Source organism: Saccharomyces paradoxus, chromosome IV, assembly GCF_002079055.1.
Source record: "Saccharomyces paradoxus chromosome IV, complete sequence".
Lineage (NCBI taxonomy): Eukaryota > Fungi > Ascomycota > Saccharomycetes > Saccharomycetales > Saccharomycetaceae > Saccharomyces > Saccharomyces paradoxus.
The window spans coordinates 114,068-139,188 of record NC_047490.1 but is presented as its reverse complement, the minus strand read 5'-3'; the positions used below and the strand labels follow the sequence as shown (position 1 = coordinate 139,188).

Below are 25,121 nucleotides of genomic sequence, written 5' to 3'. Positions count from 1 at the left end.
TCACTTCAGGTCTTCCTTCTTTTGAACAAATGTTTGCTTCTGCATAGCCATTAGTTAGTGAATTGCTTGATATAGCTGAACCCTTAAAGCAGGTTTAGAAAGTTTTTTTTCGTATATTTTTATATTTACTTACAAATTCATGTTCAAAGATAACTCTAGAGTGAAACATAATCATACTTTACCCTTATGTTCCGTTCTTCCCAACGTTTATTAAGTTTGACCCCCCCATTGGGGCAAGATGTATAAGACTAAGACTTCTAGGTGTACCAATACCCTAATATGTGCACAGTTCTTAGATACTATATATAAACTGTTGAAACTATACCCGTCACGAAAACAAGAAGACTCCAGGAAACCATTACCCCAAGTACAAAAGAATCATTTCTTGCTAGAGCCCTCCAACTTTTGACTAGCTTTTTGCAGAATCTTAATAAAGCGGAGTCACTGGTCATATCATCATAATCCCCATTTGAACTACCATAATATAACGCCGAATTACCTAACAGCTGGCCTGAATTCAACCCGAAGTGACCCGGGCTGCTATTTATTACATCAGGATTATCCATCGACATGTAATTTGCACTCAGTGGATGTTGATACTCTTGATTTGCAGCTAGCTTCTTACTGGCGGCATGCTCGTCGTCCTCCTCAAACTCCCCTTGTGAATCATTAAACCAATCGTCCAGCTCTCTTCTTAAATATATCGTAGTGTTGATGAGGAAGTTTAGGGATATAAATGGAATTATTACGCATAAAATGAAATTTGAAATGGTTCTTGAGCCAAAGTAGTTTACCACGGGTGTAAACAATCCTTCATGACCGCGAACATAGACGAAGTACATCGACAAGATCAATGATTCCCCAATTGTCAACATGATGTTGCTACCAACTACCAATACCATCAACAATAAGCCAGTAACCAATTGGTATGCCGTGCTAAATGCAAGAAACCTCTTTATGGATGTAAAGCTTTTAGTGGTATTTTGAGTATTCTCATTAGGGATCGCCCATGTGTAACCAAAAGATTTCTTCAAAATGGGTTCTTCTTCGTTTAAGGGGAAGCTCAAGTCATCCGTATCTAGAGTTGTCAGCTTTAATGAATTGTCGATGGGGTTCATCATGATAATTGTATCGTCCTGCGAATTATCCGGTACATGTTGCTGCTTCTTATTCTCATGAGATTGCTGTTGTATGCTGCCATAAGCTGATGACGAGGAATGTAGAGGTTTGATTGGGTGGTACTCAGACGAATATACGTTATTCGATATTAAAGATGAGTCGTTTCTTACTTCGATACATTTGGATAATGTAATATCACTTCTCTCTACGAAGTTGTGATGATGTTCTGTACCACAACCGCGGTCATCTTTATGGCTCATATTATTATTGTTAGAGTTAGTGTTGGCGCTTTCTTGGTGTGTGAAACCACTATTAATGTTTGGATCGGCCATTTCTTGATAGTTAAACAAATTCCCTATTATGCATATAGTGAACTCACCCAATGCCCATGATATGCCAAAGATATAGGCTTGCCTTGGAATGATATGCCAAGAAGATTCCTTGTGCTTGCTCGTACTGCCTTCATGATCTTGCACCTGCGGGTACGCCAAACCAATCAGTATTATAAGCATAAAGGCGTCGTTGATGGGAAAATCCACTATCAGGTTCAATATTAAAAACCTTTGATTTATATTAAATAGAAAGGTCTTCAGGAAATAATAAAGAAATGGCGAAAAGAGCCCCAGAAGAAAAGTTCTGAAATAGTCCTGCGAATTTGGTTTGAACATCAATGGATCATCATACTCGTGCAGTAGTAACTCGGACGACACATAGAATAGTGAGAATAGCGAAATACTAAGCAACGCAGAAACTACCACTATATGAGGCCTTGTAGAGCAGAAAACGGGCATAAAATACGATGCTGCATGATTTAATCGAACCATATTCGGAAATATTTCACAGGTATCTTTCTTTTGTGTAAAGAATACGAGGTATGATTTTTAAAACGTCAAAGAATGTAAGAAAAATTTTGAATGCGAAGAAATGCTAGATATATGCTTGGGGTTGGGTTAAGCTTAGTCAGGAAAAAATCAAGTGGATTTTGAAATTTCGAACTTTAGATATACCACCTATTCACGTTCTTTTGAACTTTTCTATGTTCCATACTATTCCTACCTTTCTATGCGTTTCCGCACTGGGACGAACTTTGCGCGCAGAAAGTGGAAATAATGAGTGACATTGGTCAGACAAGAGGAAAATGCAAAGGTAGAGGAAAACTAGAATGATAATTATCGAAGGTGCAAAAGCTCAGTGTGACGTATTATTATATAGTTTTTTCTGTTGTTTGACTATAAAAGTAAGAATATTCTAAAAAAAATTTTGTGGAAACGCATGATCATTTGGTCATCGAGTCAATTTTATTTTCCAAGGAATCAATCTTCTTTCGTTGTTTTTCCAGCTGTTCCTTCAAATGGCGTAATTGCTCCTTCTCACGCTGCCTGACGAAGTAGTCTTCCGTAGCCCTTTCCCTTTTAACAAACGAATCCTCTGAACCGGAACCTCTTGGCGTCCCGGTAGAACCTTCAGAGTAGAACCTTGCGGCCACTCCGCGCTGTAGTTGCAATGAGCGTGCTAGTGCTGAACGTGGTAACATATTCTTTTGTGGAACCGTGTAAAAATGTGCTCTAGTAATGCTTTGTGATATGCACTCCTTTAAAATAGCAAGAACAAATTCCACTACGAAGAAGTTGAAAAAGGATTTTAAAATATGAGAAAACAAGGAAAACAAGTCAAGTTAAGACTTTCTCCCTCTCTAACGATTGTTAACCTTTTCTAGCCCCAAAAGCCCGTTACACTGCAAGACGATGGTTCACAGCAACTAGACAGTTGATTGGCATAACTGTGAATATCTGGATAGCTGGTACCCGCTGCAGCCTCCCCTTATTCTGCCGGAAATACGCGCGTCTGATTGGCCCGGCATCACGGGAAGGTAAATCTTCGTTAATATGTATCGGACAAGTAGATGAGAAAATCATCATTTAGATATGTAGATGTAGAGATGCTATATATCATATGTAATGAGTGAAAGAACATTATGTAATGGTTTAAGAACGTTAAGCAGATGGCTTAGTCCGCTTAGCGGCTGGGATGGTGGCTAATTCCGGAACATCGCTGTCATTCTTCTTGTTCTTTTTTGCAGATAGTACCTGAGGGGTGCTGACCTCCGTGTGGAAGTTCTTAATGATGGAGTCGACATCGTCGATGTTCAGCGATCTGACATCGCCCAGTTTCTTGATCTTAGCCGTAACTTCCTTGATTTGGTCATCCGTCAAATTCAAGTTCAACTGGTCAACTCTAGCCTTGATGGCGTTCCAACCTGTTAATCTGTTGGCAAAGTGAATATATCTCTTCATACCGAAATCGTGAGGATCCAAGATTTCATAAGTGGATGGGTTCGCTAAGATGGCTTTGGCATGGATACCTGCTTTATGTGTGAATGCACAGAACCCAGTGATAGGGTTGTTAAATGGAATGTTAACTTCCACAGCTTCAGCTACCAGATTTTCGATATCTCTAATCTTGTGCAGCTTGTATTTGGACTTGACGTATTCTGGTGCGGCAACAATCATTCTTGCCATGAGCCCACCGAGAGGAGTGATACCGTTTCTTTCACCAATACCCAGTACACTGACGTCAATCAATCTGGCACCACCTTCCAAGGCTGTATAGGCGTTGGCAATGGCGCAACCAGTATCGTTGTGGAAGTGGCATTCAATGTCACATGAGACAACACTCTTCAAAGTTCTGATAAGTTCATATACTTGCCTTGGGTTAGCACATCCCACTGTGTCGGCGATACCGACTCTATTTACACCGATCTTGTCAACGGTTTTATAGATGTTCAAAAGGTCAACTAGGTCACTTCTGAAGGAATCTTCAGAGGAGAATCTGATTTCAATACCTTTGGATTTGACGAATTCAATAACCTCAACAGCGCTCTTGGCAATGTAGTTCATATCCTTACCGTGGGAGTACTGTCTTAAAAATTTGGAGGTACCGATGACGACGTCGACACCGTCGACACCAGTCTCTACGGCGACTTTGGCGTCATCCATGTGACAACGAATGTGTGTAAGGATCTTGGCCTTTAAACCTAGTTTACATATAGCTTCACAGTCCTTTTTGGACTGTTCAGATGCTACGGGTGAGGTTAGCTCGATGTAATCAACACCAAAATCATCCAGAGCCCTAGCGATTTCAATTTTCTTTTCAGTATCGAAGAATGCGTTAGCAAATTGTTCACCTTCTCTCAGGGTTGAATCAATCAGTTGGAAATTATTTACATTGGAAAGATAGTCACCTGGCTTAGCAGCGTATGGATTTGGTTTAGCAGCGGTCATCTTTTGATAAAAAATACTGGATCTTTCCTTTCTTTATTTATTAAGATAAGAACCAAGAATAATCGAATTGGGAACGTATCAAAGCAACAGTTATCGATAAGCGGCCAATATCGTTTATATATCATCATCAGTCATTTAAACAGGTGTAGGAAATGGCCAGCGATGAGGCCCTTAAAAACAGGTAATAGTATTACTCACCCATCGTCAGCAAGAACCAAGACGGCAAGTTAAATCATTGCCTATTGCCTATTGCCTATATCTTCGTCTTCTCGCAAGGGAAAATTCCGCAGCAATTTTGATCATATTTTTCAAATTATGAATAAGGGATGGTGGGACAGGCCATTGTGACTTTGTTCAAAACTTTTGTCAGTCGCAACGTCTGTATCGCCTCTCTCCTGGCTTCGCCAGGAGAGAGGCGAAGAGATCATGTTTTTCCTACGTATGATCCTCTAAAGAATTCTTTTTCTCAATTTAGTGAAGCGGCCCACGCTTTACTTTTCTTGCCGAATTCCCGTCGGAATTTACTTTTCTTATTGAAGCGTACGCAATATTCCGGCGGAATTTAACGCAGGAATAACTAACTATAGTCATCAGTTCTTCTAGAATAATGATGAGCTAGCTAACGGAACAGGATGTGCATAAAGTTTATAAGAAATGGAGTACTGTATGCATTAGTCATAAAGAAGAGGCATGATCTGTGATCCTCTTTATTCTTTGTTAATTACTTATTGCCTCTTATGTTCACTAAAAGAGAATGTCTTTAGTATCAAACAAAATGCTCATCGACTTTCAATTGTGCCTTGTTCGAAACAACCAAGTAAAGAACCGTTTGTTGGCCCAATTAGTATAATGACGAAAAGGAGTCTTGGTTGAGTAAACTATTATAGGCATGAAAAGCATTTAAGGAAGTGAAGAAGATAGCTAGGCTCTTGTGTCGATGTAACATTGATTTAAATAGCTTGTTAACGCTATTCACAAGGAAGCAGTATTTTCTCGCTTGTTAAAGCCGATCTACTCAGAACTGGATCTCAAATGTACGCTGCACACTAAAATTTGTTGCAGAAGTTTACCTATGCGCGGCTAACCTTGGAGGGGTTGAAGAAAAGTACTTAGCCACGAGCACCATCCTTAAGGATTTCAAGCGTATTACAATGAGATAATCCTCTATGGCAGCAACTATGATTTAACGATTTTTTGTTCATTCAGCCTTTAACCTTTTGTTGAGTGCAAATCGAGTTACAGTTCATATATTGACCTGGTAACCCAGACCTTTACAGTGCAAGTTTTCGCCATCTATTAAATAACAACAGACCATGGCTACTAGTGTTTTCCATTATTAGCAGTTTGCTCAGTTTTCTCTTTGTTTTTCTTATCTTAGGTCTCTTGTTTGATGGCTTTATTTTCTTGTTTTTCCTCCACTTTGGATGGATGAACTTGACGCCTGTCTACGCCGGGGAGTAAGCATCGGGCATTATGCCAAGATAATATCTAAAGGGCGTAGTATCTGGAACAGTTCCGGTTACTTGTTAACCACGAACTTTCTGTTTTTACCCTAAGAGTGTCCGCCCTTTGCTCTTCATTGATAGATGCAAACTCTAACAATACAAAAACACCATATAGTGCATCTTTGTTCAGAGATGATACCTTCGATCTTTATAGCACCAAGAAGCATTAGTGCCACTTCTCGACTGTGCTATGGACTGAGGGCGTATTCAACAAAACTTGAAAAGGCTTCACTCCAAAAATATCTGCGTGATCCTGTTAAAGTGACTGTGATACCAATAACGGACAAAGAATCATTCGTTTACTATAAACATTCCGATAACCTTTTTAATAGCCAGTCTAGAATACTAAAAACAGAAAAGTGGATTGTTGAGAAATCAGTGAAGCTTTGGAGAAAACTGAAAAAGTCTCCTAAATCGTATAATAAAAAAATAGTGTCCATGGTCCAATCTTTGCTAAATAGTACGCCGTGGTCAGAAAATAGTTTGTTAACCATACCAAGTGAAAGCTATATTTTGAAGAGAATTAAGGGCGAGACGGATAAGGCGCAAGAGATTCGACTTACCTTGAAAGATTATACAGTAAAAGCAGAAAAAGTTGATACTCAACCCTTACATGTTTATTATCCCTCTGGAATCTCTAATCCGGAAGACTGTTTGAAGCAAATGAAAAAGCTCTACCAAGAAGGCTTAGCTTATCACAAAAAATGGACTTTATATTGCCTTTTAGGTCTCCCGCTAACCATTCCTTTAATTTTAATACCCCTTATACCAAACGTTCCTGGGTTTTACCTATCTTACAGAGCTTATGTTAATATCAAGGCTTATCTTGGTGCCAAGCATTTGAAAAGCCTATTGGAAAGTTCAAAACAAACCTTAGAATTCAGAGAATTGTTGGGATATGCAGAAGTATATAAACGTGGGAACAGCAGCTGTACGCGGGGCATACAAGAAGGGTCAAATGGTGCACCAGAATTACTACTTAACAAGAAAACTCTTCCTTTGATTTTAGATTTCTTAAAGGTTCACGAACTGGAAGGCGACTTGAACAAGGTCATTCTTCAAAAATCGAAATCTCATGGGGAAAACAATAGTTAATTCAAAATGTTCGTTATCTCATGTAAATATATACATATTAGGTATGCCAGGGCGTTCGAAAGCTAGACTGTGCTTTTCGGATGTGCTTCCGTACACCATGTAAGATGTCAGTACATCCGCACATTGTTTTTTAGATCCATGGCACGCGCTTTAAATTAATAGACTCTCTACTACAACTGACCCCTAACTTTTTCCAAGGCAAGGCTGGATGCATTACCCTACCGAAAAGTTTCACTTTTCCGCGTGGCAGCTGGACGATATTTGAACGAGACGAAACTGACCTTGTCTTCTATAAAACTCGACTTCAAAGCAACTCTTATTTTATCTTAAATCCGTTTCTACTCTAGAATAAAAAACCAGACCACATCGATTCAATCGAAATGAGAGCCAAGTGGAGAAAGAAGAGAACTAGAAGACTTAAGAGAAAGAGACGGAAGGTGAGAGCCAGATCCAAATAAGCGGGCTATGAGTAAATAACTCTAATTTTTTGTTTTTAATTCTTTCAAGAGTATATCGTAATGTCATTGATGAATTAACATATTAGTTTCTATTCTACCTCATACTGGATCTAAATTGCATGCTAAACTCACGATGGGGTGTAAACCATTGCTTACTATTTATATAGTGCTTTATATATGTCTCATATAGTTTAATCAATTGTCCGTTTTTTTCAAATAAAAGCTATTTGTCATCGTAGTTGTGCCAGGTAAACTGATCACCTGATTTGTAGAATCTAATCTTATCTTTAACATAAATACAGTTAAATCTTCATCTATTGAATTTTTATTATATCATTTCATTAAGGTATACTTGTTAATTTCCTTTAATATTTTTTATCTTATTAACATACGCCTATATAAATTTTTTGAAATACAAAAAGACAACTAACAAATATACCAGAAGATAAATGCTACACATATCTTAATCGGTAGATTCAGCAAATCTTTCTTGCATAGTGCTCAACAATTTCTCGAATTCGCCATGGACTTCCTTTTCACCCTTGCTTGGTTCAAAAAATTTAGATGAAGAAACGGCATGCTTAACATCACCAGTAGAGTCAGCTAGTTTTGACCAGTTGGCACCATTAGCGACAGCTTTTTGAGCTTCGTCATGATATGAGATGAATGCTCTCATCATATCAAATGTCTTCCAAATTGGGCAGAAAGCATCGTAAGAGGAGTAACCATTTTGTTGTAGGAAATCCTCCTTGATTAAAGTAGCAACATCCAAAGTAATCTTATCACTGTCAGACAAGGCTGATTTACCAACCAATTGGACAACTTGTTCTAATTCTTCAGCGTTTGATAGAATTTCCTTCATACGATCTCTCAAAACAGGAAATTCAGGATAATTGGAATCATAAAACTTGTTTAAGACATTGGTGTATTTGGAGTAAGAGACAGATGTGTTGATAGATGGGAAATGCTTTCTTTGAGCCAACTTCTTGTCCAAACCCCAAAAGACTTGAGTGATACCCAATGTAGCTGTAGTAACAGGATCTGAGAAATCACCACCGGCTGGCGAAACGGCAGCAACGATGGAAACGGAACCAGTACGATCTGGGGAACCCAAAGCAACAGCTTTACCAGCTCTTTCGTAAAAGGAGGCCAACTTAGCACCCAAATAGGCTGGGAAACCTTGGTCAGCAGGCATTTCACCCAAACGACCAGAAATTTCTCTCAAAGCTTCAGCCCATCTTGAAGAAGAATCTGCAATCATAGAGACATTCTTACCTTGATCTCTGAAGTATTCTGCAAGTGTGATACCAGTGTAAATAGAAGCTTCTCTGGCTGCGACAGGCATGTTAGATGTATTAGCGACCAAAGTAGTACGCTTCATAATTGGTTCTTTAGTACCACTCATTTCAGTATATAACTCTGGGAACTCCATCAAGACTTCAGCCATCTCGTTACCTCTTTCTCCGCACCCGACATAGATAATGGCGTCAGAATTAGAGTATTTGGACAAAGATTGAGAGATAACTGTCTTACCACAACCAAAAGCACCTGGAATACATGTCGTACCACCTTGAACACAAGGAAACAAAGCATCTAAAACTCTTTGGCCTGTTAACAAAGGATAGTCAGCAGACAATTTTTCAGTAACCGGTCTGGGAACACGAACAGGCCAAGTATGGTAAAGAGTAAAGTCAGACTTCTTGCCGTCAAACTCGACTTCCAAAATCTTCTCATCCAAGGTGTACTCACCAGCTGGAGCAATCCAAGTAATTGTACCTCTAGATCTTGGTGGTAAAAGAATCTTATGGCTTGAAATTAGCGAATTTTCAAAAACGGAACCGTAAATATCACCACCGGAAATGTGGTCACCGACTTGAAACTTCCCTGGAGTAAATTGCCACTTGATAGTTCTATCCAAAGATGGAGTGTCAATACCTCTTGGGATATAAATCGATTGCGATTCTTCCTTAATGGCTTTCAAGGGTCTTTGAATACCATCGTAAATGGTTTCCATCAGACCGGGACCCAATTCTACCGACAGAGGCTTACCTGTTCTCAAAACAGGGTCACCGACCGTAAGGCCTGCAGTTTCTTCATAAACTTGGATGGTGGCTTTGTCACCGTCAATTCTAATGACTTCACCCACCAGGTTATCGTGACCAACCTTGACCAATTCGTACATGGCACAACCAATCATATTTTCTGCAATGACGACCGGACCAGAGACAGAATAGATGGCACCATATTCAGATTCAGCATGGTCTTCTAATGAGATTCTTTTTATTTCCTTACGAGCGTTTTCAATTGCACCAGCCATTGTTTCTTTTCTTCTCTATTTGCTTTTTAACTCTAAGAATGAAAGAACGACTCCTGCGTTATAATCTTAGATATCTATATGCTTTGAGAAATGTGTTTGGTATTTTTTAGTCTAATCAATGTAGTAATCAAAATGTTGCAACCTTATCGAAAGAGCCATTTCTTGTTTTCAGTTTTTAATCCAGTGTGAGACCCCTTTGAGCGGCCGTGGAAAAAGATGTGAAAAAAAAAAAAAAAAAAAAAAAAAAAGGAAAAAGGAAAAAAGAACAATACATTAAGGTTATACTAGTAATAAAAAGAACAATAGATAGGACTATAGAAGCAAAGTGGAGCCTAATCATTTTGGCAAAGAAATATCCTGGCCCAGTTCGAATCTGTACAGCATTGGAATGCCGATGAGGATTCTACGTGCTGCTGCTGCTGCTGCTGTTGTTGTTGCTGTTGTGTTTGCCGTAAAGACATGGAGTGATTCAAGTTTAAGGTATCTAAATAGCTGACGGGGATAGGGTTGGAATAAACGTCTCTATAGATAGAGAGTTCCTCACCGTCCCCGATATCTATGGTTTCCCTTTCTGCAAGGTTTTGTTTTGTTCTCGTAGGCGTTTCGTATGGGAAAAGCACCGGTGTCTGCACTTGATGTTCGCTATTCCTGGTTGACATATCGTTTGGGCTCAGGTGAAATGAGAAGAGGTCTTCTTCGAAAAGCTGTAATTCTCGATCATGCTGACCTGCGCTGTGTTCAGCTTGTACGCCTTCCTCCTCGTCATGAAAGAATATTTTGGAATTGCGCTTCCACCAATCGGTAAACGATTCTATGATGGAACGTACGGATTCATCCCTCTTTGTTGAGCCGAATGGGTCCGGTCTTTTCGAGTTGAACTGTGCTGTGCTAAGCTGATATGGATGCGTGCCATTAATAGCTTCAATTGCGCCACGATGTGAAGATGCGGGCGGCCTCCATTTTACAAGCACGTCCTCCATTTTTCCCACGAACACATTTTCCTCCCTTCTTCGTCTGCTCTTCTGTTTGGAAATTACGAGTTGCCTCACCGAGGGGAACTCGCTTCTTGGCAAGAATCTGTTTTGAGCGTCCGCTTCAGGGCTGAAGGAAGGGAAGGTTATGTCATCCTCATCCAAGCAATCTTCTATACCTGTGTTGCGCTGCATATTTTTTAATATTTCTTGGCTACTTGTGAGTAACACACATCCGGAATACAGTCCACAAGAATATTTCATATAAAAGCACAGAACTAGTAGGTGTCGCAAATTGTTAATTTTTTTGGTATATTGGACCCATACACCGCACCAAATGACCCAATAGTTTGTGACGCCGGGCCAATTATCAATAAATAAGACAAAGTTGTATGGTACTTACAATTTTTTATTGTGAAATATCTTTCAATCCATGTTAACCTATTTCACAAACTTACACAACGAAAATAGCTGTTATGTAACTTGAAAGGTCATCGTTTATTACCCTGAGGTACTCCGGGTAATAGAAATGGTGATTATTTTCTTTTTCCGCCGAATTGTGGAAAAAGAAGAGTCGTGGAAAGTTTCAAAGGGACATCCCCATTTTATAAGACCAATTGAAGGGCTGCAACAAGAGCACACTTGTCAAGGTACCAGCCCGCTGCAAAACAGTGTTCGAGCAAGAACACGCAAACCCCGCTTACTTTTTATCCTACCTGTTCTTCCCTTTCCGGTTATTGTTTTCTGTAAGGTATTCCTTTTCTTTGAATTTTATACTATTGGCACTTCTGTATAACTGGCTCTCTTTTGAAAAAAATGGATATGGAGATTGATGACCCTATGCACGGTTCAGATGAAGATCAATTATCACCCACTCTCGATGAAGACATGAATAGTAATGACAGCAAAAATAATACGAAGGCGCGTTCCAGTGACGAAGACATAGATGAAGAGTTGGACGATTTTAATTTTAAACCGGGCTCCTCGGGTATAGCAGATCATAAATCCTCCAAACCGCTAGAACTAACCAATACGAATATAAATCAGCTTGACCAATGGATTGAGTATTTGGGAAAATGCGAACCATTGTCAGAAGACGACGTAGCTCGACTGTGTAAGATGGCAGTAGACGTGTTACAGTTCGAGGAAAATGTTAAGCCAATCAATGTGCCTGTAACCATTTGTGGTGACGTACACGGTCAATTTCACGACTTGTTAGAACTTTTCAAGATTGGCGGTCCTTGTCCCGATACCAATTACCTTTTCATGGGTGATTACGTGGATAGGGGATATTATTCCGTTGAGACTGTGTCCTACTTGGTCGCCATGAAAGTCAGATACCCACATAGAATCACGATACTGAGAGGAAATCACGAATCTAGGCAAATTACCCAGGTATACGGGTTTTATGACGAATGTTTGAGAAAGTACGGCAGTGCAAACGTGTGGAAAATGTTTACCGATCTATTCGATTACTTCCCCGTTACGGCTTTGGTAGATAATAAAATTTTCTGTCTGCATGGAGGTCTTTCACCTATGATAGAGACAATAGATCAGGTTAGAGATTTAAATAGAATACAGGAAGTGCCTCATGAAGGTCCCATGTGTGACCTTCTCTGGTCCGATCCTGATGATAGAGGCGGATGGGGAATCAGTCCCAGAGGTGCAGGGTTCACGTTTGGTCAAGACATCAGTGAGCAATTTAATCACACTAATGATCTATCATTAATAGCAAGAGCACATCAACTGGTCATGGAAGGCTACGCTTGGTCTCACCAAGAAAACGTTGTTACCATCTTCAGTGCTCCAAATTACTGCTATAGATGTGGTAACCAGGCTGCTATTATGGAGGTGGATGAAAATCATAATAGACAATTCTTACAATACGATCCATCTGTGAGACCGGGTGAACCAACCGTCACTAGAAAGACACCAGATTATTTCTTATAATATACACCTATCGCAGCCTTATCCTTACTACGCTTCTTCATTCTAACATACTTTTTTTTTTAATATATATTTAGTTACCTTTTCCCTCATATTTTTGAAAATAACAACTCATTATACAAACATCCCGATCAATTTCTGTTTTCAAATACTCATCTTCCCGAACGCATTGTGAATACGCGACTTTTACTCAAATATTACTGTTCTCATACTATAATTTCTATAAACCTTTACGTATTTTATCTGCCATGTATAGTTCATTCCTCACGCTAGATGTTTAGTTTATCAAATTTCATCTCTACCGAATTAGTGTCTTTAGTTGACGGCGAACCCTTAGCAATAGCCCTGCGAATTTCCTGGTTGTTATTATTACCATCATTATGTTTCTGAATCACGCCAGAAGATGAATTTTTTCTTTGAGGCTGGTTGTACTTGTTTGCTGAGGTCCTTGTGTAACTGTTAGAATTATAGTTTGGTGTATTGCTATATGGCCCGTTGTGATATTGAGTGTTATATGGATATTGATATTGATACTGGTATGGCGGGTACATAGGCACCGGGGCGCCAAATGAACAGGACCCTTGCGAATTCATATTGTACATGTAAGGGTTCATAAAGACTGTGTTACCACCCATTACCATGGGTGTAGGAGCAGGACCGGGAGCAGGACCAGCTGGATTATACATTAGTGGGTAGGTTGGCATACTATTGCTGCCCATTTGCGGAGGAGGATACACAACGTAGGGCGTAGGGTACCCCGATTGGTAACCACCGTTTTCTTTGTTCCGGCGATTTTGAACTCGATACGCATCCTTGTAATTGCCTGCGCCTCTTCTTCTTCCTCCTCTTCCTCTTCGACAGTCGTAAAATTGTTGATGAGGTTTATTTAGTTGTGTCGTCGTTGTGGATGAATTAAATGGTGATGAAGAACTGACTGAACCGTTGCTAGTTAGTGTATTGGAGTCATCTCCATTCAACCAGTCACCCCATTCATTGTCGCTATCATTACTACCGCTACTGTTGGTTGACTTTCCATCGTTTTCATTCTTGTTAAGCTTATCAAAAATTTCTTGTTTACGTTGTTCATAAAGTCTTTCTTTTTCAATCCTTTCTTGTTCCAAATCAGTACTTGATTTGTCATCAGTTTCGACTTTTTGATCCTTATCGAAATCGGCTGTCAACTTATTATTTGATACATTACCATCGGTTTTAGAATCACGGTCGTTATTTACCTCTTTCCGTTTCAAAATTCGAAATATTCTGTTATTGTTGGATTTGTCAATACTCTCACTTGAGGAAACTGATTCTTCCGGTTTTTTGCTCAGCTGCAACTCTTGTAAGAGTGGTTTTCCTTCAATCTTTTGGAAATTCTCACCTTTGAAAAGAATCACACAACTATCCTGAGTTCTTGCCAAAACATGGTTCAAGTTGTGGTATTCAGCTATTTGATGCGACAGAAGCCTATAATATGAGTTCATGGGCCTTAACTGAAACGACTCCGTGTTTGAGTTTATGAATGACACTATGGAATTTTCCAGCTCTATTATAAAGATACGGTCTTGTGGTTTCTGGAACAAGCCCGCTTCCATAGCGGGTGTCAATCCCCAGTTTCCAGAATCTAGAACTGTCATCACCTACGCCTGTCTTGATTCTTTATGTACTCAAAGAGACTTGGGAAACTTTAATTGTTAGTACGATACGAAATGACTAAAAAATTAATTAAAAATGAAATAAATCGTGCGTTGAATATAAGATGCACGTTTCAACTTACTGTCACCACGGCTTACTGCTACAATATGGCTCAATTGCCCACGCCAAAATTTGTCGAGTTGTATGTGAAAGAGGGAAGAGACAGATAAGCTAACCCGCATATAGCCAACGCTTCTTAATCAATACTCTTTTCCTATTGAATGAGTATTATTTTGCGCTTAACGATTCATTCTTTCGTCGAGGACGCTATTTTGTCAGTATTCGTCAGAGGCGATAGTTCGTCCTTATTACAAAAGGTGGATTTAATTAAAATCGCAGGTAGATGATTCTAACTACTTCTAATGAAATAATAGAGACCTACACCGCAATTATCCGTCTATTATCACCTAACCGTTATTTTACTCCTCATTTCTACTGTTAACCGCTAGCTGTTGTCACAGTAAACATCAGTTATATCTTCAAGAATTGTGCCAGCCAACAGAAAGGGTAAAATTGGCCACTAGTTGTTTAAGGGGAAGATTTAGCTTTCGAAAGTAGAGCTCCCATTCCATTTATTTTACTATCACGGTTTTTCTTGCTATGACCGCCATAGAAGATATCCTACAAATCACTACCGATCCTTCCGATAGCCGTGGCTACACTGTGTTGAAGTCCGAGGAAGTCCCCCAAGGCTCGATTCTCGGAGTAGATTTCATTGATACGCTATTATTATACCAACTCACCGAAAATGAGAATCTGGATAAACCGTTTGAATATTTGAATGATTGCTTCCGCCGTAATCAGCAACAAAAGAGAATCACCAAAAACAAACCAAATACCGAGTCATTACATTCCACTTTCCAAGAGATCGATCGTCTCGTCATTGGTTATGGTGTAGTTGCCCTACAAATAGAGAACTTTTGCACAAATGGCGCCTTCATCAATTATGTTACTGAAATCGTTTTGAATGTTAACTCATACACTGATTTCCTCTCCCAAATCATTCAAAGAGCTATATTGGAAGGTACCGCCTTGGATTTACTTAACGCTGTTTTCCCGACATTATTAGAGTACTGCAATCAACATGTAAGCCATTTCGACCTAAACGAATCTGTAATTTACAACAACGTTCTTACCATTTTTGAATTATTTGTTACATTTAAGCCTATTGCAGAAATTTTCACTAAGATAGACTGTTTTTTTGCGGACTATAACTGTAAACCACAGTTTTTTGAAAAGCAAACGATAATGGGTCCTATTTTATCTCTTTCTCCCATAGACGCTGCTGTTGCGATCCGTAACTACGGTGATAATCTTTTGCGTTCCAAACAACAGACGGCCATGATCCATGAGTCCCTACAAGCAGAGCACAAAGTTGTCATAGATAGACTCTTTTTCATTGTTGATAAGCTTGTTCGTGGCTCTCTAGACTCAAGGACTGATATGATTAGTTATTTTGCCCATATCGCTAATAAAAACCATTTACGTAGAGCTGATCATCCACCATTCAAAGAACTATCTTCTAACGGATTCATGTCCAATATTACTTTATTATTGGTTAGATTCTCTCAACCGTTTCTAGATATCTCATACAACAAAATCGACAAAATCGATGCAAATTACTTTAACAATCCAAGTTTATTTATTGATTTATCAGGAGAAACACGCCTAAATTCTGATTTTAAAGAAGCAGATGCATTCTATGACGAGAATAGAAAAACCGCAGATTCCAAGCCCAACTTTATCTCTGATTGCTTTTTCTTAACGCTAACTTACCTGCATTATGGTCTCGGAGGTACGCTGTCATTTGAAGAGAAAATGGGATCTGAAATCAAAGCGTTGAAGGAGGAAATTGAAAAAGTAAAGAAAATAGCCGCGAGCCACGATGTCTTCGCAAGATTCGTTACAGCACAATTATCTAAGATGGAGAAGGCATTGAAAACAACAGAATCTTCGCGATTTGCACTTCAAGGATTCTTTGCTCACAGATCTCTTCAGCTAGAGGTTTTTGATTTCATTTGTGGCGCCTCTACGTTTTTGATTCGTGTTGTGGATCCCAAACACGAATTCCCGTTTAAACAAATTGAATTGCCATTAATTCCGGACCAAATAGGTGTTGAAAACGTAGACAATGCTGATTTTTTGAGAGCGCATGCTCCAGTACCTTTCAAATACTACCCAGAATTTGTTGTAGAGGGACCAATTAACTATTCTCTATACATTTCGAAGTACCAGACCTCTCCAATTTTTAGAAATCCACGTCTGGGATCGTTTGTAGAGTTTACAACAATGGTGCTCCGTTGCCCTGAATTGGTTTCCAACCCACATTTAAAAGGCAAATTAGTCCAATTATTAAGTGTTGGTGCTATGCCATTAACAGATAACTCTCCCGGATTCATGATGGATATATTCGAGCACGACGAATTAGTTAACAAAAATTTGCTATATGCTCTGCTTGACTTCTATGTTATTGTTGAAAAAACAGGTTCTTCTTCACAATTTTACGATAAATTCAACAGCAGATATAGTATATCAATAATTTTGGAGGAGCTTTATTACAATATACCATCTTATAAAAACCAATTGATCTGGCAGTCTCAAAACAATGCCGACTTCTTTGTGAGGTTTGTCGCTCGTATGTTAAATGACTTGACTTTCCTGCTGGATGAAGGTCTAAGTAATTTAGCTGAAGTTCATAATATTCAAAATGAGCTAGATAATCGCGCAAGGGGCGCACCACCAACAAGAGAGGAAGAGGACAAAGAGTTACAAACGAGATTGGCGTCCGCTTCTAGACAAGCTAAGTCTTCATGTGGATTGGCTGATAAATCAATGAAGCTGTTCGAAATTTATTCGAAAGATATACCAGCCGCATTTGTGACACCGGAAATCGTATATAGATTGGCCAGTATGCTAAACTATAACTTAGAGTCACTAGTCGGTCCTAAATGCGGGGAACTGAAAGTGAAAGACCCACAGAGTTATTCATTCAACCCAAAAGATTTGTTAAAAGCCCTAACAACTGTTTATATCAATCTTTCCGAACAATCGGAGTTCATCAGCGCTGTTGCTAAAGACGAAAGGTCTTTCAATAGAAACCTTTTTGTTCGTGCAGTTGATATCCTTGGCAGAAAAACTGGTTTAGCATCTCAAGAGTTTATTGAAAAACTATTGAACTTTGCCAATAAAGCCGAAGATCAAAGAAAGGCTGATGAAGAGGAAGATCTTGAGTACGGTGACGTCCCTGATGAGTTCTTAGATCCTTTGATGTACACAATCATGAAAGATCCTGTCATTTTACCAGCATCTAAAATGAATATTGACAGAAGCACCATTAAAGCACATCTATTAAGTGACTCTACTGACCCATTTAATAGGATGCCCTTGAAGCTAGACGATGTAACGCCCAATGAAGAGTTAAGACAAAGAATTCTTTGTTTTAAAAAACAAAAGAAGGAAGAAGCCAAAAATAAAGCAAGCGAGTGAATGAATAAGTGATAGAATGAATTATAAAATTGACCCACATCAAAATAAGAGTAATCTCCGCGCAAAACGTCACATATTTTGGGGATTTTCAACGAAAATGTTTTAATTTAACAATTATTTAAAAGGTGCTAGAAAAACGTAGAAAAGTTGGAACTATAGATAATGATAGTATATAATTGAACTTCCAATTAAGCCTTAATAGCGTACTTTCTTTGTGGGAAAGCGATTTGCTTCTTTCTTTGCTTTTCGGTAACTTGGGAAGCTTCGAATTTGGTCAAAGCTCTTCTCAAAGCTCTGGTCTTCTTGGCTCTCAAGTCCTTTGGTTGGTACTTCTTACCCTTGTATAATTGTCTAACGGCTTCTCTTTGTTGTTCGTTGATGACGGTCAAGACACAGGCGATACTCTTTCTGACGGTCTTGATCTTAGGCAAAGATGGTCTGGACAACTTTTGGACCTTCAATTCAGCCAACTCCTTCTTCAAGTCAACCAATTGGGAAGCCAATTGTTCCTTGGATTTGGTTCTTAGTTCGTAAGCTTTAACACCGGCCTATTAATAATAAAAAAAGAAAAGAAATAATATTCCAAATTTTGATTAATGTTAGTATTTTATTAGCATTTATAATGAAACAACAAGGACTGCCAAAAAAACCATATATTCTTTGTAAAAGAGGAAGGAATTGATAGCAGGGTTACTACATCTGCAGGCTTTCTCACAATGGAAATTTTTGAAGAATTAGCCAGTTAAACGCTGAGTGATCTAGATTCACCAATTATTATGTGGCTATCCTTATTAAAACTCCAGGAAAAATTCTGAATATACGGACGTATACCATTTCACTTTTCTTTCAGCTGTTTCTTCGTCTGGAAATAATCCGAAATCCGTGATTCTAACATTTACTCTTCAACTGGATTAGATAGAGATCGTCAACGGATGGCTTTACGTTCCAAACGTTTACTGTTTCAAGTTCCTCCTCGCATTAAGTTCCTATGATATTCTCTCTCTTCTTTCTGCCGTTGTCAGTCTTTATTATTTATTCATATCAAACATACCATTTCGAATATACTGTCTCACTGTACCTCTTCTATTATCAATATTAGTGCTTGTAAACAGCGTATTCTTAGCAGCATATTACATATATGAATTACTCAGGTGTGAATTTTGCAAAATTGATGCTGGAATCCTGCCTAGCCCCGCCCGTTAGTTCATGGAGCGCCAGGTAAGATGCCGTAAGGTTCACCCGGACAGGTGTCAATTTTTTTTTTGCGATATTCGAATAAGGATATGCAACTGTGTAATAAATAAAAATAAGAAGTGCTAAACTTTGAAGGTCTGGGTTTACAGAGGTATGGGTTTAAATTAATTCTAGTCTTCTAATCGAGGAAGTTTGCGAAGATTATTTGTTGAGCAACAGATTGAAGGTTTTCTTCGATCATGCAAGATCAATTCAAAAGACACCACAGCATCATTTTTGAATTATCAACATACAGTTTTTCCTGTGTTCTGGTTCTTAAAAATATCTTTGCGAGTACAATGGACCTGACAGCAAAACCTCTGTATGTGATTCACTCAGGGGGGCAATAGAACAAATGAAAAGGGCATTGTATATTGTATATCCTAAATATATCATGTTTCTTTGTATCTATATCAAATTTCCATTATTAGTTAAAGTAGCATTATACTAATTAGGCTTTTTCAGCTTTTTTTTTTGTTCTATTTTTCTTGGTTTCTATTGCTTTTACACTAAAATCTATATGTGATGGCTGGAGATCGTCAATAAATCCATCGACGTTGGCCTCTTAGGTTCTTAATCTTTATGTTTCATTTAGTTTATACAAGCGTATTTGATCCATATTCTAGAATTTTTAAGTTGAGTTTTTCAAACTGTTACTTAACCATTCCAAACCTTCGTACAAACCTTCACCGGAGGTAGCACAAGTGGCTTGGATAAACCATGGACGGTTTCTGATAGAATGTAAACCTAGTTTTTCAGTGATTTCAGCAGCAGACATGGCTTCTGGCAAATCTTGCTTGTTAGCGAAAACCAACCAAGCGGCGTTTCTCAATTCGTCTTCGTTCAACATTCTTTGCATGACTTCTCTAGCTTCACCAATACGCGATCTATCGTTGGAGTCGACAACAAAGATAACACCTTCAGTGTTTCTATAGTAGTGTCTCCATAGAGATCTAATTCTGTCTTGTCCACCGACATCCCAGACAGTAAATGAAATGTTCTTATATTGGACTGTCTCAACGTTGAAACCAATTGTTGGAATGGTGGTGATAACTTCACCCAATTTCAACTTGTACAAAACGGTGGTCTTACCAGCACCATCAAGACCGACCATAAGAATACGCATTTCTTTGTTACCAAAAAGGTTACTGAACAACTTAGAGGCAAACAAACCCATTTTTAATTCTATTAAACCTGTTTAAGTTCTTTCTTGTACCTTCAATGCCGGAAGTTCCAAAACTAAAAACGACTTTCTATGTATCAAGACTTATCAATATCACTTCGATAAACAAGTGGATCGAGAACGTGTCAAAGATTCTGTTCCTCTCTCTGTTTTTCCATTTTTCGATTTTCATTTTTTTTTTTTGGTTTGACAAATATAAGCCACCTCGTTATATGTGATTTACAACGCGAAAAGAAATAAAAAGGGAAGGGTAATAACAAGTTTTCTCTACAATAAGTTGTTATCACCGTAGTAATAACTTCTTGTGGGTTTAATATGTGACTTTTTTTTACTAAAATGTTGAAAAATGCAACTATGTAGCTAGCCTGAAACTATTGCTATCATTATCATTATTACTACTATTATATATGTGGGTAATGACTTTTTTTAAGATTCAAACGAGGATTCAACGTGCAAACTAAAAGGTTGAGCGAGATACTTGTCTTTTCGTTTAGCCCTTGAGAATCACTTACCAACATTCACTTTACATCCTGCGTACTGTCTTAAACCGCGGATAAAAACCGAATATATGACTTCATTGTTATCTTTTTCCCAGTAAAATTCAGTTAATCTAATATGCCAAGGCGGGAACCCTTGTAAATCCAATGAAGGCCCGAAATATAACAATAAATCTGGTTCGGGTCCAACTAATTGTTTCAGCTCTGAATCGACTAAGTCCATTGTGATGTCAGAAACACTCAATTCGTTAACGGCACACAACTCAGCCATAGTTTTCGTCAAGTCGACAATCGTCTCTCTACCGTCTCTGTTAGACAATAAAGAAATTTCAATGGCAATCTTGTCCTTTTCTTCGTTAGCTTCTATTTCATTACTGACATCGGTTTCAGTTTCAATCCCGTCCAGGTTATAGAATATCTTGTTAGAATGAGGTATTTTAACAGCGTAGTTTGGGACATGAGCTGGCCCAAAATACTTAGCCAGGTTGGAGTGAATTTCCATTCTCAGTTCTGGAACATTTCTTTGTAATATTCCATCGTAATCGTACAACATCAAATGTTTTATACCGGCTGAAACAGTCCAACATACAATTTCACTCGCGTCATTTAATAAGCCTGTCACACCGCCGCCAACGTCGCCAACAGGCTTGACTTCCAAGATTGCGGCTAACCTTTTAGGAATTTTTTTCAAAGAAACAACGTCCTGTCTAATCAATTGTGGCGTATATGCATGGTTGTAGATGATACTGAATATTCTTAGTTTCATCTTATGATATTGGTATTGACCGTATCGAAACAACCCGAAGCAAATGTATAGCAGCACAAGTAAAAATTTGTAAAAAATGTATTCAAATTTACCTATGCTTTTACCCCAATATTCTGTCTTTTGCTTCTGGGTTCCATTCACCTCATTGTTCAACTTCTTCTGAGGCTTCTCATCGGCGTCTGCAATGATACTTGTAACGGCCTTCAAGGCTCTGGTTTTTGAATTAACCTCACCACCTTTTAAGACACCAGATTCTGGAGGGGGGATATGATTGGAAGACTCTGGAACATCATCCCTTTCGATCTTTCTATGCGGTTTTCCATTAGGGGGCTCCATTGTTTTATCATCCTTTTTGATCATCGTAGGCATCTAAGAGAAACAATGGGAAAAATATATATATATGTATTGTATCAAAAATTGTGTATTTTGCCAACTGATGTTCTGTGAATATTAACTTGTGTGAGTTAAAATTCTCTTCCAACGCCTTCGAAAGTTGTTGGTAATTCAAGCCAGTGTTATACGTGGCTCCTGCAGGACTTTTCTATTGGAAGACCTTCTTCGTTGATAATGACTTTCCAGCACTGAGCGGGCATGGCATTCATTGGCGGCTAAATATGCAAAGGTGTAATATAAGATAAGATCTTCATTTTAAAAAGATATTATATCAAGTAATGTAATTAAATGTGTATTACGATTAACTTTGTTTATCTATAAAAGGTTGGGTAGTATCGCAAGTTACAATTTTTTTTTTACATGGTTAGAATTATAGTTCATATTCGCTTAAGTAATACGTCGAATAACATTATATTAATTATTTCTTATCATTATTTTCATTTACAGGTTGATTAGTCGAGTTCTCTTCACTCGAGTGGGGGTCTTCATTATTATTTTTATTGGGATCAGCCAACACAGGGAGAGGAGTGCTCAAAACATAAGATGGAGTTTCGGGTACCGGAGGGCCTCTCTTGTCAATGTAGCTCTGCGCAAACTGCGCCATACGTTCTTTCATACCAACTGAATCTTGAACTGAGTCCACATTATCAATTTCCTCATTATCATTTGCTTCTTCATCACTGGAATCCATTAAAATTGAAGGTGGACCTCTGTTATAAGCATTCAAAGCAAGCCCGTTTCCCAGATCCATTAAATTGCTGTCTTCTTCAGTAGTATCCGAATGTGAGGAAGCTGTGTGGTAACGAATTGTACTTTGGTTACCTGAGAATTTATCTGTAGTGTTACTTGTGGTAGAGTTACTGTGGATGAGACGTGCCATATAGTCATTAATATCATTCATAGTACTTCTATTGCTTAGATCGCCTTGGGATGAGGGCCCGATTATTTCATCTTCTGTGTAATCTTCGCTTGAATCACTCGAGAGTGAGGGAGGCCCTCTATTATACGTGTTGAGACCCAGACCATTTCCTAAGTCCACGTACTTGGTTTGAACTTCAACAAGTTCTGGCGCTTGCGGTATTGAAATGTCTTGCAAAGGAGGTATTATAGGAGCTGCAATGCCATTAATATTTTCGGGGCTTTGAGGTATTTCTGAGCTAGTAGGGATGTCAACACGTTCAGGAATAGAATGAACTTGTTCTTGATTGGGACTATGATCCATTTCCCCCGATATCGTATTTCGAAAATCATTTCTTGGTGTTTCATCATCAGAATTATTTCGTTTAGCAACAAAAGTATTCTTGCCGTCTTCCAATCTTTGCAAAGGATCGTATTGAAATTTCAGTGCGCGTTCTCTAATATCTTTATTGAATTTTGGCGACACAACTCCACTGGATGATTTAATATATAATTCGTCAATTTCTTCTAACGTCAAACCCTTCGTCTCATAAACGGTCAAGTAAACCACTATAACCCCCATTGCATTTAAGGAGCCCCAAATAAAGAATATTTTTGCACCTAACGATGATGTATGAGACCCTGTATCCACAATATAAGGGGTAATCAAAGCACAAATAAAGTTTACAAGCCAGTTAGCAGCAGCGCATATAGCTGTACACTTAGATCTCACACCCAGTGGGTACAATTCTGCTGAAATAACCCAAACAACACCACCCCATGTGGCGGAAAAGGCAGCTATGAATAAACATATGAATGCTATCATAACTTTTGCGGCAGCTACAGTTTTTAAGGAACAACCAACAATAGCTACAATAAAGTTAGCTATAGTCATGATAACACCCCCGACAACTAGGACCTTACGCCTACCAAAAAATTCCACAAAAAATAAGCCAGGCACATTAAAGACAACATTAACAGCGTAGGTTATGAATGAAACCAAATAACTATTACTGACTCCTGTCTTGTTGAAGAAATTGACGCCGTAGTAAAATATAAAATTGATACCTGAAAATTGCTGGAATGCTTGAAGAGCAATTCCCGTAAACATCCTTAAAGTTTGCTTCGGCCTACTTTTACTCGAGATAAAACAATCTATGAAATTAGAAGAACCAAAAGATGCTTCATAGTCATATGTTGCCTTTATTTCAACTAATTCCTCCAGTAACCCAGAATCATGGACTGGTACACCTCTCAGAAACGATAAAGATTTAGCTGCTTCATCTAACTTGTCTTTTAAAACGTAATAACGCGGACTCTCTGGTAGAAAAAACATCCCGATAGCGAGAAACGACGACCAAACATATTGCAATCCTATCGGAATCCGATATGAGGATGCATCATTTCTTGCATGTGTCCCTTGAGACACTGCACTTGACACTAGCAAACCCCAGGTTATGGCCCATTGATAGGTAGAAATAATGGCACCTCTTAATGATTTGTGCGTAGCTTCTGCCTGATATAATGGAACAACGGCTGAGATTGCGCCTATACCGATGCCTGAAATGACCCTTCCTACAATTAATAATGTGATTCCTCCAGCGCCTACCTGTAAAGAATTTCCGATAGAGAAGATGAAGATTGTACTGAAAATGATAGTAGGCTTCCTACCGTACGAATCGGATATAAATGGAGCAGTTAAAGCTCCAAAAAAAGTTCCTAATGACAAAAAAGACACCAAGATGGACATTTGTTGGGCGGTGAACGAATCGTGATTAGGAGCTACATGTGACTTCACATAGTTCATGGATGTTATACTATTGATCAGACCTGTATCATAACCAAATAGAAATCCACCAACTGCAACAAAGACACCGACACATATGGACATCATCATAGATTGTTTCTGTGGAGGCTCTGAAAATAAGACTGAGTTATCGTCTATGGTGCAAATGTCGTCCGTAAACATAGATGTCATATTAGATTGCCTGTCCAAATCCTGCAATTGCAAGCCTGTTGGAGTCCGTATGCTACTTGCTGTATCATCTGCTGTATGGTCTTTGTTACTGTTGTTTCGTCGCAGTGCTATGCCCTTCACTCTTTGAAGAGCTTTGTCTAGGAAACCCTGTTTTTCTTGGCGTAATGTTTCACTAGAACTGTTACTATTAGGATCCATTTATAACTTTTTCTCTCTATACCAATAAAGGCATATCCTTCTGTTTAAAAAGGTCCTTAGCAAAAACTTTTCTGTTTAGTTCCTATTCTGAGGTCAACTAGTAATGAC

The 25,121-nt window shown here is 38.6% G+C and overlaps 13 protein-coding genes across 13 annotated transcripts; 3 read left to right on the top strand and 10 right to left on the bottom strand.

Annotated features, from left to right (window-relative positions):
* Positions 1–299: 299 nt before the first annotated feature.
* AIT1 (Ait1p) lies at positions 300–1,943 on the bottom strand (the record flags this gene model as incomplete). Its single annotated transcript, XM_033909205.1, has 1 exon — positions 300–1,943. One exon carries the CDS (start codon positions 1,941–1,943, stop codon positions 300–302), a length of 1,644 nt encoding a protein of 547 aa, XP_033765096.1.
* Positions 1,944–2,395: 452 nt separating this feature from the next.
* INH1 (ATPase inhibitor) lies at positions 2,396–2,653 on the bottom strand (the record flags this gene model as incomplete). The annotated part of the gene is made up of 1 exon (XM_033909204.1): positions 2,396–2,653. The coding sequence occupies one exon, from the start codon at positions 2,651–2,653 to the stop codon at positions 2,396–2,398; it is 258 nt and encodes an 85-aa protein (XP_033765095.1).
* A 460-nt stretch (positions 2,654–3,113) lies between these two features.
* LYS20 (homocitrate synthase LYS20) lies at positions 3,114–4,400 on the bottom strand (the record flags this gene model as incomplete). The annotated part of the gene is made up of 1 exon (XM_033909203.1): positions 3,114–4,400. One exon carries the CDS (start codon positions 4,398–4,400, stop codon positions 3,114–3,116), a length of 1,287 nt encoding a protein of 428 aa, XP_033765094.1.
* A 1,637-nt stretch (positions 4,401–6,037) lies between these two features.
* MRX19 (Mrx19p) lies at positions 6,038–7,000 on the top strand (the record flags this gene model as incomplete). The annotated part of the gene is made up of 1 exon (XM_033909202.1): positions 6,038–7,000. The coding sequence occupies one exon, from the start codon at positions 6,038–6,040 to the stop codon at positions 6,998–7,000; it is 963 nt and encodes a 320-aa protein (XP_033765093.1).
* Positions 7,001–7,921: 921 nt separating this feature from the next.
* Positions 7,922–9,775, bottom strand: VMA1 (H(+)-transporting V1 sector ATPase subunit A; the record flags this gene model as incomplete). Its single annotated transcript, XM_033909201.1, has 1 exon — positions 7,922–9,775. The coding sequence occupies one exon, from the start codon at positions 9,773–9,775 to the stop codon at positions 7,922–7,924; it is 1,854 nt and encodes a 617-aa protein (XP_033765092.1).
* Positions 9,776–10,107: 332 nt separating this feature from the next.
* Positions 10,108–10,941, bottom strand: SPAR_D00580 (uncharacterized protein; the record flags this gene model as incomplete). The annotated part of the gene is made up of 1 exon (XM_033909200.1): positions 10,108–10,941. The coding sequence occupies one exon, from the start codon at positions 10,939–10,941 to the stop codon at positions 10,108–10,110; it is 834 nt and encodes a 277-aa protein (XP_033765091.1).
* Positions 10,942–11,562: 621 nt separating this feature from the next.
* On the top strand, positions 11,563–12,696 carry PPH22 (phosphoprotein phosphatase 2A catalytic subunit PPH22; the record flags this gene model as incomplete). The annotated part of the gene is made up of 1 exon (XM_033909199.1): positions 11,563–12,696. One exon carries the CDS (start codon positions 11,563–11,565, stop codon positions 12,694–12,696), a length of 1,134 nt encoding a protein of 377 aa, XP_033765090.1.
* A 266-nt stretch (positions 12,697–12,962) lies between these two features.
* On the bottom strand, positions 12,963–14,324 carry RBS1 (Rbs1p; the record flags this gene model as incomplete). Its single annotated transcript, XM_033909198.1, has 1 exon — positions 12,963–14,324. The coding sequence occupies one exon, from the start codon at positions 14,322–14,324 to the stop codon at positions 12,963–12,965; it is 1,362 nt and encodes a 453-aa protein (XP_033765089.1).
* Positions 14,325–14,982: 658 nt separating this feature from the next.
* Positions 14,983–17,868, top strand: UFD2 (ubiquitin-ubiquitin ligase UFD2; the record flags this gene model as incomplete). The annotated part of the gene is made up of 1 exon (XM_033909197.1): positions 14,983–17,868. The coding sequence occupies one exon, from the start codon at positions 14,983–14,985 to the stop codon at positions 17,866–17,868; it is 2,886 nt and encodes a 961-aa protein (XP_033765088.1).
* Positions 17,869–18,056: 188 nt separating this feature from the next.
* Positions 18,057–18,922, bottom strand: RPL35A (60S ribosomal protein uL29; the record flags this gene model as incomplete). The annotated part of the gene is made up of 2 exons (XM_033909196.1): positions 18,057–18,416; positions 18,920–18,922. The coding sequence occupies 2 exons, from the start codon at positions 18,920–18,922 to the stop codon at positions 18,057–18,059; spliced, it is 363 nt and encodes a 120-aa protein (XP_033765087.1).
* An 810-nt stretch (positions 18,923–19,732) lies between these two features.
* Positions 19,733–20,278, bottom strand: ARF1 (Arf family GTPase ARF1; the record flags this gene model as incomplete). Its single annotated transcript, XM_033909195.1, has 1 exon — positions 19,733–20,278. The coding sequence occupies one exon, from the start codon at positions 20,276–20,278 to the stop codon at positions 19,733–19,735; it is 546 nt and encodes a 181-aa protein (XP_033765086.1).
* A 510-nt stretch (positions 20,279–20,788) lies between these two features.
* On the bottom strand, positions 20,789–21,916 carry NUS1 (ditrans,polycis-polyprenyl diphosphate synthase; the record flags this gene model as incomplete). Its single annotated transcript, XM_033909194.1, has 1 exon — positions 20,789–21,916. The coding sequence occupies one exon, from the start codon at positions 21,914–21,916 to the stop codon at positions 20,789–20,791; it is 1,128 nt and encodes a 375-aa protein (XP_033765085.1).
* Positions 21,917–22,358: 442 nt separating this feature from the next.
* SNF3 (glucose sensor) lies at positions 22,359–25,013 on the bottom strand (the record flags this gene model as incomplete). Its single annotated transcript, XM_033909193.1, has 1 exon — positions 22,359–25,013. The coding sequence occupies one exon, from the start codon at positions 25,011–25,013 to the stop codon at positions 22,359–22,361; it is 2,655 nt and encodes an 884-aa protein (XP_033765084.1).
* Between the last annotated feature and the right edge of the window lie 108 nt (positions 25,014–25,121).